Source organism: Oncorhynchus kisutch, linkage group LG25 (genome assembly GCF_002021735.2).
Source record: "Oncorhynchus kisutch isolate 150728-3 linkage group LG25, Okis_V2, whole genome shotgun sequence".
Taxonomy (NCBI): Eukaryota; Metazoa; Chordata; class Actinopteri; order Salmoniformes; family Salmonidae; genus Oncorhynchus; species Oncorhynchus kisutch.
The window spans coordinates 22,827,251-22,840,094 of record NC_034198.2 but is presented as its reverse complement, the minus strand read 5'-3'; the positions used below and the strand labels follow the sequence as shown (position 1 = coordinate 22,840,094).

Genomic DNA, 12,844 nt, shown 5'->3' with positions numbered 1-12,844 from the left:
TTTTGACTATTTTCTACATTGTAGTATAATAGTGAAGACATCAACATGATGAAATAACACATATGGAATCAAGTAGTAACTAATAAAGTGGTAAATAAATCTAAATGTGTTTATTTTTTTTATTCTTCAAAGTAGGCACCCTTTGCCTTGATGGCAACTTGGCACACGCTCGGCATTCTCTCAACCGGCTTCACCTGGAATTTTTTTCCAACAGTCTTGAAGGAGTTGTTGGCTGCTTTCCCTTCACTCTGCGGTCCAACTCATCACAAACGATCTCAATTGGGTTGAGGCTGGGTGATTGTGGAGGCCAGATCATCTGATGGATCACTCCATAACTCTCCTTCTTGGTCAAATAGCCCTTACACAGCCTGGAGGTGGGTTGGGGCATTGTCCTGTTGAAAAACAAATTATAGCCCCACTAAGCGCAAACCGGATGGGATGACGTATGGTTGCTGGTAGCCATACTGTGGTAGCCATGCTGTGGTAGCCATGCAGAATGCTGTGGTAGCCATGCAATTCGACCATGAAGGCCTGATTCACGTAGTCTCCTCTGAACAGTTAATGTTGAGATGTGTCTGTTACTTGAACTCACTGAAGCATTTATTTGAGCTGCAATTTCTGAAGCTGGGAACTCTAATGAACTTAACCTCTGCAGCAGAGATAATTCTGGGTCTTCCTTTCCTGTGGTGGTCCTCATGAGAGCCAGTTTTATCATAGAACTTGATGGTTTTTGCGACTGCACTTGAAGAAACTTTAAAAGTTCTTGAAATTTTCCAGATTAACATAACTTCATGTCTTAAAGTAATAATGGACTGTTATTTCTCTTTGCTTATTTGAGCTGTTCTTGCCATAAAATGGACTTGGTCTTTTACCAAATGGGGCTATCTTCTGTATATCTCCCCTATCTTGTCACAACACAACTGATGGGCTCAAACGCATTAAGAAGGAAAGAAAATGCATTTAAATGCATTCCAGGTGACTAACTTATGGTTGAGAGAATGCCAAGGCAAAGGGTGGCTACTTTGAAGAATCTCAAATATAAAATATTAATTAGGACCGATTTCAAGTTTTCATAACAATCGGTAATCTGCCTTTTTGGACGCTGATTACGGCAGATTACATTGCAACCCACGAGGAAACTGCCTGGCAGGCTGACCACCCGTTACGCGAGTGCAGTGTCTTACGGACCTTGTGGCTGCAAGGAGCCAAGGTAAGTTGCTAGCTAGCATTAAACTTATCTTATAAAAAACTATCAATTTTCACATTGCCCTGTGCATACAAATTGCCATTGATAAAATGCAATTGTGTTCGTTGTCCCTAGCTTATGCCTGTCCATACCATAACCCCACCTCCACCATGGGGCACTCTGTTCACAACATTGACATGAGCAAACCGCTCGCCCACATGACGCCATACACATGTCTGCGGTTGTGAGGCTGGTTGGACAACTGACAAATTCTCTAAAACGACGCTGGAAGCGGCTTGTGGTAGAGAAATGAACATTAAATTATCTGGCAACAGCTCTGGTGGACATTCCTGCAGTCAACATGCCAATTGCACACTCCCTCAAAACTTGAGACAGCTGTGGCATTGTGTTGTTTGACAAAACTGCACATGTTAGAGTGGCCTTTTATTGTCCCCAGCACATGGTTCACCTGTGCAATGATCACGCTTAATCAGCTTCTTGATATGTGACACCTGTCAGGTGGATGTCTCATCTTGGCAAAGGAGAAATGCTCACTAACAGGGATGTAAACAAATTTGTGCACAAAATTTGAGAGGAATAAGCTTTTTGTACGTATGGAAAATTTGTGTGATCTTTTATTTCAGCTCATGAAACATGGGACCAACCACATGCAACCACATGTTGCGTTGATATTTTTGTTCTGTGTAGTAACACCTCACCAGCACAGGCTGATGATGTCACAATGAGTGGGTTGACATACAGTACACACAGGGATTAAGGCTAGGTCACTAATGGTGAGTTCTATTGTGTTATTCTGACCCTCTCACATCGGCTGTCTCGTGTCAGGTCCTTCGTCATGCTAGAGTGGCATTTTTATTAACCATTCACCCAACTGAAGTTGTTTTTCATTGAACAGGAATAGCCATTACAAATGCTCAAGTACAGTTCAAGCACAGGTAATTGGCCACTTGATATTCCGCTGTGTTGTGCATTTTTTATTATTATCGCTTTTTTTTGTGTTCCGAATGTAATGGTTGCTAAGAGAGATCATGCTATCATAATTTAAATAAACATTTCTAGGACCATTTTGAATCTGTATAATGCCTATATGATCCAAAACAGATAAGCCTATAGTCTATATGTTGTAGGCTAACTACAGTATATACAGTGGGGCAAAAAAAGTATTTAGTCAGCCACCAATTGTGCATGTTCTCCCACTTAAAAGTATGAGAGAGGCCTGTAATTTTCGTCATAGGTACACTTCAACTATGACAGACAAAATTAGAAAAGAAAATCCAGAAAATCACATTGTAGGATTTTTTATGAATTTATTTGCAAATTATGGTGGAAAATAAGTATTTGGTCAATAACTTAAGTTTCTCAGTACTTTATTATATACCCTTTGTTGGCAATGACAGGGGTCAAATGTTTTCTGTAAGTCTTCACAAGGTTTTCACACACTGTTGCTGGTATTTTGGCCCATTCCTCCATGTAGATATCCTCTAGAGCAGTGATGTTTTGGGGCTGTTGCTGGGCAACACGGACTTTCAACTTCCTCCAAAGATTTTCTATGGGATTGAGATCTGGAGACTGGCTAGGCCACTCCAGGACCTTGAAATGCTTCTTACGATGCCACTCCTTCGTTGTCCGGGCAGTGTGTTTGGGATCATTGTCATGCTGAAAGACCCAGCCACGTTTCATCTTCAATGCCCTTGCTGATGGAAGGTTTTCACTCAGAATCTCACGATACATGGCCCCATTCATTCTTTCCTTTACACGGATCAGTCGTCCTGGTCCTTTTGCAGAAAAACAGCCCCAAAGCATGATGTTTCCACCCCCATGCTTCACAGTAGGTATGGTGTTCTTTGGATGCAACTCAGCATTCTTTGTCCTCCAAACACGACAAGTTGAGTTTTTACAAAAAACGTTCTATTTTGGTTTCATCTGACCTGACCATATGACATTCTCCCAATCTTCTTCTGGATCATCCAAATGCTCTCTAGCAAACTTCAGACGGGCCAGGACATGTACTGGCTTAAGCAGGGAGACACGTCTTGCACTGCAGGATTTGAGTCCCTGGAGGCGTAGTGTGTTACTGATGGTAGGCTTTGTTACTTTGGTCCCAGCTCTCTACAGGTCATTCACTGGGTCCCCCCGTGTGGTTCTGGCATTTTTGCTCACCGTTCTTGTGTCATTTTGACCCCACGGGGTGAGATCTTGCATGGAGCCGCAGATCGAGGGAGATTATCAGTGGTCTTGTAAGTCTTCCATTTCCTAATAATTCCTCCCACAGTTGATTTCTTCAAACCAAGCTGCTTACCTATTGCAGATTCAGTCTTCCCAGCCTGGTGCAGGTCTACAATTTTGTTTCTGGTGTCCTTTGACAGCTCTTTGGTCTTGGCCATAGTGGAGTTTGGAGTGTGACTGTTTGAGGTTGTGGACAGGTGTCTTTTATACTGATAACAAGTTCAAACAGGTGCCATTAATACAGGTAACGAGTGGAGGACAGAGGAGCCTCTTAAAGAAGAAGTTACAGGTCTGTGAGAGCCAGAAATCTTGCTTGTTTGTAGGTGACCAAATACTTATTTTCCACCATAATTTGCAAATAAATTCATTAAAAATCCTACAATGTGATTTTCTGGATTTTTTTCTCTCATTTTGTCTGTCATAGTTAGAGTGTACCTATGATGAAAATTACAGGCCTCTCTCATCTTTTTAAGTGGGAGAACTTGCACAATTGGTGGCTGACTAAATACTTTTTTGCCCCACTGTATATGCTGGGTTGTTTAGCAACAAAACCAATATGTGTGCAACTTTGGGACAAAGCTGTCAACTCCAAAGTATTATTGACAATGTGAACTATATTTAGTCTCCAAATGTTTATTGAAAACAGAAATACATTTACATTTACACTTGTGTCTCAAATACAACCTTACAGGTGTTGATTAGCTAGCTAGTGATCTTTTCCCCCCATTAGCATAGACATGACATAAGTAAAAACATCTTATAACAAAACATGGTTTCAAGAACAAGATACAACTAGCTGAAACATGGCAGCTTCTTGTCATTGTTGCTAGCTATCTGACCATTCAGAATCATAACACATGGCCTTCTGCACCATCAAATACATGTGCATATAAGTAAATGGCCCAGTGCACATCATTTTTGTGACGTTGTCAGGCAACCCGTCTATGGGACAAGGCCCAGATAAAATGGATACTCAATATAATCTGTGGTAACAATTGTGTGTCTATCAGATGGTGCCCGAAGATCCGATTTCAGGGCCTTGGAGAGACACCACAACTGTACGAAAATCGCTAAACAAGACTCCACCACGGGTGAAAAGCGTCACACAAAGTGGACCCTTGTGGATTCTAAATGAGTAGACTGACAAGTCTTTCCATGGCCCCACTTGCATTTGCATATAATACAATTATTTTTCTATGCTTACAGTCATGAAAGATTAAATTGCATTGAATTGCATTAATCAGAACCTTCAGGGCAGGGTGCTGCTAGTGACATTTAAATGTCAAGAAGAAAGGAGACTAGAGGAGGATTGGCGTTTTTTAACAAGTTTTAATGTCAAGTGCACAAGTACAATGAAATGCCTTTCATGCAAGCTCTAAAGCCAATAATGCAGTAATCAATATTAATGTAGTACTGAAAATAACAGGGTAGAACAAAAAACAGAAGAGGAATTAAAATAAAAATTAAGAAAAACACGAGAAAGTAAGAAGCCATATACAGGGTCAGTTCCAGGGTCAGTTCCAATACCATATTTAGAATGCAGGGATATAGGTAGATAGGTATAGGGGTAAGGTGACTAGGCATCAGGATGTATGATAAACAGAGTAGCAGCAGCGTAAATTAAGATTGTATTTGAGTGTGTGTGCATGTTATGTGTGTGTTGGAGTGTCAGTGTGTGTGAGTGTTTAGGGTCATGTGAGTGTGCATGATTAAATCTGTTGGGGCTGTATGCAATGTGGAGTGGGTCTAGGGTGACTGGGAGGATGGAGTTGAGGTGTGCAATAACCAGCTTTTCAAAACACTTCATGATTACAGATGTGAGTGCTTACAGGGCGGTAATCATTGTGGCATGACGCCTTAGAGTTCTTCTGAACAGGACTAATGGTTATCATTTTAAAACACGTGGAGATGACAGACTAGGACAAGGTTGACAATGACTGTGAAAATACCTGCCAGCTGATCTGTGCATGCTCTGAAAATGTGACCTGGCACTCTGAGCATGGCACTGATTGTCAGAGCAAGGTTTGGGCATGAGGAGAACACAGTCTCCCGCTAACATAATCTCTATAACCTTAATTAAGTAGGCCTACAGACTGGTGTTGCAGATGGCTATATATTTTTTTGCCACAGCAACCCTACTTCACACAGCACAGGTGAGAGAGAGAGAGAGAGAGAGAGAGAGAGAGAGAGAGAGAGAGAGAGAGAGAGAGAGAGAGAGAGAGAGAGAGAGAGAGAGAGAGAGAGAGAGATTCATTTCTGGCTACGTTCCATTCCAAAAACCTTCCACCTCTCATCTGCCCTCTTACACTCACTTTCCGTTCACTGATCAGATTCAGTAGCTTAAGTAAGATCAATTGATCCTGTCAAAAGAGTTAGCTGTCATCTATCCATTCCTGTCAGATGTAGGAGAGGGAACGAGGACAAAGAGGAGGCCAGGTATGAGTACGAGCGCGGGACAGTGCAGCTCCTGCTTCCTCTAGTCACACAGATAAATAGGGCATTGGGCAGGGTCCGAGTGAACATTCTGCGCGCGCTCCAGTCGAGTAATATCGAGGAGGACTGCACTTCGGTGGCGAAATGTGTATACTGTTTTTCTGTTAAATGCCTGGGTATTGGACTATTATGATCTCTTTCGGCAAGGCGACAACTAACTCTAGATGTATGGGTGTAATCCCAATCTCACAACTAGAACAGGGGCGGAGCGCAGAGCATCTCTCTGGGTCTCACCTGTGTGCGTATCTGAATTGGACACTCCACACAGCGCAAACGATGTGAGAACAAGCGGGAGATGAATCTAACGAATTTTTACTCCAATTTTGGACATTCATTTTCAACAAATCTTTCACTTTTGGGACCTCAACATGAGCACAACAACTGGAGTTTACAGGAGGATAACAACCCCTACCCGGAATTGTTCTTATTTTCGGGACACGAACCGAGCACCATCGTGTTGGTGGTTATGTACTCCCTGTCCTTCCTCACGGGGCTTGGAGGGAACATTATGGCTCTCCTGGTCCTCACCCGAAAGAGGACGGGTCTGGCGGGAGTGTCGGCGACCCGCAGACTGCTGGTCAACTTGGCGGTGTGTGACATGATGGTGGTGTGTGTGTGCATGCCAGTTAACCTGGGACTCCAGGTCTACAACGCCTGGGTGTTCGGTGAGTTTCTGTGCCGCACCGTGCCGTTCGTTCAAGCGGTATCGGTGTCTGCGAGCGTCCTGAGCCTGGCTGTGATCAGTCTGAACCGCTACTACAGCGTGCACAATCCTCTCCACGCCCGTTCTTTTTTTACCGGGCGGCGGATACTGTGTATGATCTGTGTGGTGTGGAGCGTGTCGTCGGGGTTGTGCATACCGCTCCTCTTCATGAATACCACCCAGACTCTGTCGCTGCTGGACATCACCGTCACTGTGTGCGTGGAGAGCTGGAACGAAGTCAAACTGAAACAGAGATATAGCTTCCTGCTCTTTTGCTCTCTCTACGGCTTTCCGGTGTTGTTTAACCTGGTTATAAGCGTGCTGACCGTCTGGAAGCTGTGGGGCACCGACGACAAACGGACGCAAGATTCAAATACATTTGGCGTTAAGCTATCACTGTCCCGCCTCAAAGTGCGTAAAAGGATAGCCAAGATGGTGCTGTCACTAGTTGTGCTTTTCACACTGTCCTGGCTACCTCTGTATGTAGTGGACATATGGTTAGACTTGAACATGACTGCATCTTTAAAGAATGAGAATGATGTGAACCAGGTCAACCACGAGTGGATTCTTCACGGGAGACCATTTGCGCTATGGTTGGGTCTGACCAACTCCGCTCTCAACCCGCTCTGTTATTGTTTCGTGGGGAACTTGCACAGGTCTGCGAAACGGTTCAGGAAAAGCTACCGACTGAAACTGTCGTCAGTGTGCAGTCTGTTGCCACAGCAGTCCTCCTTGCCTATGGGCGGCATCTCAGTGCCCAATGTCGTGCCATACAGCAGGGCGCAATCAGTGAATCGCAGCGCAGAGATGGGCGCATCGAGAAAGTACACCAATTTAGGCGATAAACTAACCAAGAGCAAGAGCCTGTCCTCTGTGACAGCGTGTGAGACTGTTTTCGACTGATTGACAGAGGCAACTACCTGGTTACAGGGTGAAGGTCACAGTTATTTCTCCAATGGACTGGAAAGCGTTCATCATACAGTTCAAAATGAGATATTCTGTGAAAATCTGTCCCTTTTTCAACGCAACCTCCAATGCAAATGGAGATATTTGCCATAAATGCAAGGAACAGATTAGAGTGTTGTCCTTTTAAATATGAAGTGTAGTGTTGTCTGTATTATGGAGTGTGTTGCCGCTTTAAAAACGGCCCATGATTCTAGGATTGTTGAAGAATCAAACGGTCAATGTAAATGATGAGCATGTCCTATACCTAATGATTTTTTGGGACTTGGCTTCACTGAATCCAATTTCAAACAGGCTATTTGATGTTGTTTTCATCTGTACAAAATAATGTGCATCTCATTCGATTGTGCATAATAGGCTAGTTGTCTTTATATAGTGATCCAAAATGATTAATGTATACAATGTATAGACCCTGTTTAAAAACTCGAATATATTTAATTTACCCTCAAGTCCTATGAAGTAGAACTCATCCATCAACATTCAATTCCATGTCAACGAAATGAGCTGTATCCAAAACTTAAATCGTGCCAATTATAAAAACCATTATGTAGTAGTTCAATTACAAGGCTACATTGTATGACTATAATTCTGTAGTTATTTGTCCAAGTCCATTCAAATTGCTTCCATAATTGTTAAATTAGAGAATTGTAGGACCATCATATTTTATATTCTTAGTTATTATTCCAAGTCCATTTCATTTGCCTCCATAGATGGTATAGATTGATATCTCCATTCATCCTTTCTCTAGCAAGGCTGTGACACATGTCTTTTGGCAGACGGATCGCTCCCTGCTGACTGGCACCATTATGAGTCGAGTTGGCTCCTTGGCAGGGTGGGATGGGGCCCCGCTGGTGGCCGGGACATGGAGCCTGATTTCCAGATTAAAAATGGTACTGCTGAGACGGCCCGAACCCTGATCTGTGGTCACCTACCGCTGCTGACCCATGATTGGTGGTGGGTGGCCACAGAGCCCTGGCACCAAAATCAATCTCCTACCATCTGCAGTTACTGAGGCCTGATGTGTCTCCACACAACATGAAAGATCCCTGGATAAATTGTAAAAGTTTTACTTAAAAGCCATTTTGGTTCTTTGAAGATTGACGGATACACTTATAGCCCGCCCGCCGCATTAAGGTGCCTCCAACCTCCTGTGAATTACTGATAGTCTGTAATGGTTTTGACAGAGACATGAGAGAGAGAAGGGATCTTAGATTACATTAACGAAGCCTTCCTTCATGGACTCTCACAACCCTTCAAGCTTCTCTACCTCGGTGTTTCTGTAAGACTTTGATCCCTGCAAGATCATTTAGCCAAGTGGGTATTTTAGTGCATGTGAGATATACCAGCATTCCGTTGAGAATTGGATTCATATATATATATATATATAAAAAATCGGAAACCATTCCACATGTTGACAAAATAAAATACGCTAGACAAGGTGGGATCTTTTTGTGTCGGTAAAATGAATTATGCGAGAAATCTCGGTGGAAACGCTTTTATGTGCAAATATTGATATTATAACCATAATATCCAAGTAAACTTGGAGTCATGCGATGACCTGTTGTGTGGTCCTCCCACTACGACTCAGGAAACCATGCAGTTTATTAGGCTACAGATGCAATAATTTATGATGAACTTCACAGGGTGGTGAAAGTGCAAGGTTGATGTTCCTTTCCAATAAATATCGAGGGGCTTATTCTGGGGACATGATAATCGATGCTTGGCTGCCATTTAACAAATAATAATCTAATCATTTAGGACAGGGTTTCTCAAACTCGGTCCTTGGGAACCCAAGGTGTGCACAGTTTGGTTTTTACCCTAGAACTACACAGCGGATTCAAATAATCAACTAATCATCAAGTTTTGATTATTTCAATGTGCTGTGTAGTGTTAGGGAAAAACCCAAAAGGTGCACCCCTTGGGGTCCCGAGTTTGTGAAACGCTGATGTAGGCTATAGAGTACCACAGTATGAGTCATAATACCCATTAAACCTAGCAGTCACACAAGGAAATGGTTCCATTCATTTCTCCCATAGGGGATTTCAGAAACACTTCAAATAAGGGCTGTGTTTCGTGTAGGCTTACCCTGGCATGCTGTTTTAATAACAGTATAAATATATAGGACAAGGTTACTTCAATCAATATATTTGCCTGTATTTACCCCCCCCCCCCCTAATTAGCTGCTAATGTGGCTATCATAAAGAACTACAAATGCCATGATGTGGACAAGACTGCCGAATCAAGGTAAAGGTAAGAATCTCTGGATTAACTATCTAATAGCTACATTTATAAATTAATAAATTGGCAAAATGTATTTCCTGCTGAAGGTGATGTTATCTCCCAGTGTCTGTTAGAAAGCAGACTGAACTAGGTTTCCGCTAGGATTTTGCCTGTGCTTATAGCTGTATTCCGTTTATTTTTACCCTATAAACTCCCTAGTCCTTGCCGATGACAAGCATATCCATAATGATGCAGCCACCACCATGCTTGCAAATATGAAGAGTGGTGGTCAAAGGATGTGTTGTGTTGGATTTGAGCGGTTTCTCTGAGCGGTTTCCTTACTCTCCCCCAACTGAGTTAGGAAGGACGCTTGTATCTTTGTAGTGACTGTGTGTATTGATACAAAGTGTAATTAATAACTTCACCAAAGTGTAATTAATAACTTCACCATGCTCAAAGAGATATTCAATGGCAGCTTTTTTCCCACCCATCTACCAGTTCTTTGTGAAGCATTGGAAAACCTCCCTGGTCTTTGTGGTTGAATCTGTGTTTGAAATTCACTGCTCAACTGAGGGACTTGTGGGGCACAGAGATGAGGTAGTCATTCAAAAATCATGTTGCACAGAGTGAGTTGAATACTTATTGACTCAACTTCTCAACTTTTCATTTTTTATTAATATGTAAAATATTCAAAAACAATAATACCACTTTGACATTATGGGGTATTGTGTGTTGGCCAGTGACACAATCTCAATGTAATCTATTTTAAATTCAGCCTGTAACAAAACAAAATGTGGAATAAGTAAAGGGGTGTGAAGACTTTCTGAAGGCACTGTAAGTGATGACTAATCAATCCCTAGAGGTACCGCTATTAAAATGTCTTCTGACCTTAATGGGACTTCCTGGATAAATAAATGTTACGTACATTTAAAAAAAAAAAAGGCTTCCGACAACCACATGAATATTTAGACCTTTCCCCTGCAGAAGGACTTAAATTTAACCATGATTATGATACATTTCTGAAGATAGAACCTGACCCTGCAAAAGGCTCTGTGGTTTGGAAAGAAAATGACATATCCCAAACAAATCAATACAATAAAGTCCTGGGAGGAAATAAGCATAGAATAACGTTTCTAAACATTTTATGGGTCAGTGGTCGTTCTAGATAGGTCAATACCTCAGTCCCCTTGAGGTTTTATGATGACTCTGCAGTCATTTGTGAAAGAAACAGATCAGTTAACAGAGGGACAGGTAGAGATCCTTTTGTACTTTAACTATTTGTACACCGTTCCAACACTGTATATAGACATGCCATTTGAAATGTCTTTATTCTTTTGGAACTTCTGTGAGTGTAATGTTTACTGTTAATTATTGTTTATTTCACTTTTGTTTATTATCTACTTACTTGCTTTGGCAATGTTAACATATGTTTCCCATGCCAATAAACCCCTTAAATTGTCATTTAATTGACTAGAAGACATACAAATATAGAGGAAAGATGGGCGTCACAAACAGAGAAGGGAGGGTTGAGAAAGACCAGCGAGTACAGACAGAACAACCTCCCCCACACACATCTAACCGCTTTCAAGATGCTGCATTTACTATTTTGATTTTTAATGGTAACCTTAGTCATTTCCCAACAAGTCCAACTAATTGTTTCCTATCGGTTTTGAATTCTGTATACAAGTGGGGCACAGCACTCCCTCGCTGTGCACCACGTGGGTCGCTTCAGCCAGGCTATACAAATAAAACTGTTATTACAGTTCAATAGCAATGATTGATGTTGACAAAATAATTGGATCTAACACAGAAATACAAATTTTCCCCGTGAGTAAAGTTGTCACCAATATCAATTTAAGGGGCTTTATTGGCTTGCCAAAGCAAGGGAAATAGATAATTATCAAAAGTGAAGAAAAAAAAAGAACAGTAAACATTACACTCACAAACATTCCAAAAGAATAAAGACATTTCAAATGTCATATGTCCATATAGTGTTATAATGTGCAAATAGTTAATGTACAAAAGGGAAAACAAATGAACAAATATAGGTTGTATTTACAATGGCGTTTGTTCTTCACTGGTTGCCCTTTTCTTGTGACAAGTCACAAATCTTGCTGCTGTAATGGCACACTGTGGTATTTCACCCAGTAGATATGGGAGTTTATCAAAATTGGATTTGTTTTCGAATTCTCTGTGGGTCTGTGTAATGAGGGAAATATGCATATCTAATATGGTCATACATTTGGCAGGCAGTTAGGAAGTGAAGCTTATTTTTGGAACCAGGTTCTCAATAGCAAGGCTATGCTCACGGAGTCTGTACATAGTCAAAGATTTCCTTAATTTTGGGCCAGTCACGGTGGCCAGGTATTCTGCCACTGTGCACTTTGTTTAAGGCCAAATAGCTATGTTACTTTGTAAATTCTTTCCAATATGTCAAGTAATTGTCTTTTTGTTCTCATGACTCGGTTGGGTCTAATTTTGTTGCTATCCTGGGGCTCTGTTCACAAACAAACAGCCCCAGGATAGCAACACAATTAGACCCAACCGAGTCATGAGAACAAAAAGACAATTACTTGACATATTGGAAAGAATTTACAAAGTAACAGAGCTATTTGGTTGGGTCTAATTGTGTTGCTATCCTGGGGCTGTTTGTGAACAGAGCCCCAGGACCAGCTCCCCTCATCCATTTGAATAATTAAAACAAGTGCATGCTATCGGTTGTCAGAGATCAGTGATTTTGTGAGGTTTTAATGTGGGAGAAGCAGGAATCAGATGACACCGCAAAGAGAAAAATAAATGAAACTAATTTCCTCATCGTCAACCTCTGCTTACGGTACGGTCCCTCTGGACTTGATTTATATCCAATTACTTTGTACAAGAATAAATAAAATCACATAACATTGAAATTCAATGCAATCTTCCTAAAAAAAACTACATCTCAGTATCAACATTCTGTTCTTTAGAGGTCATAAGGGTGTGTGGGAAATTGGCTTATTGTGCAACTGGTAAACAAAGGTATATTGTGAGAAGAC

The 12,844-nt window shown here is 41.6% G+C and overlaps 1 protein-coding gene across 1 annotated transcript; it reads left to right on the top strand.

Annotated features, from left to right (window-relative positions):
• The first annotated feature begins 6,392 nt into the window (after nt 1–6,392).
• LOC109870020 (gastrin/cholecystokinin type B receptor) lies at nt 6,393–7,532 on the top strand. The gene has a single exon (XM_020460334.1). It carries the CDS (start codon nt 6,393–6,395, stop codon nt 7,530–7,532), a length of 1,140 nt encoding a protein of 379 aa, XP_020315923.1.
• The last annotated feature ends 5,312 nt before the right edge of the window (nt 7,533–12,844 follow it).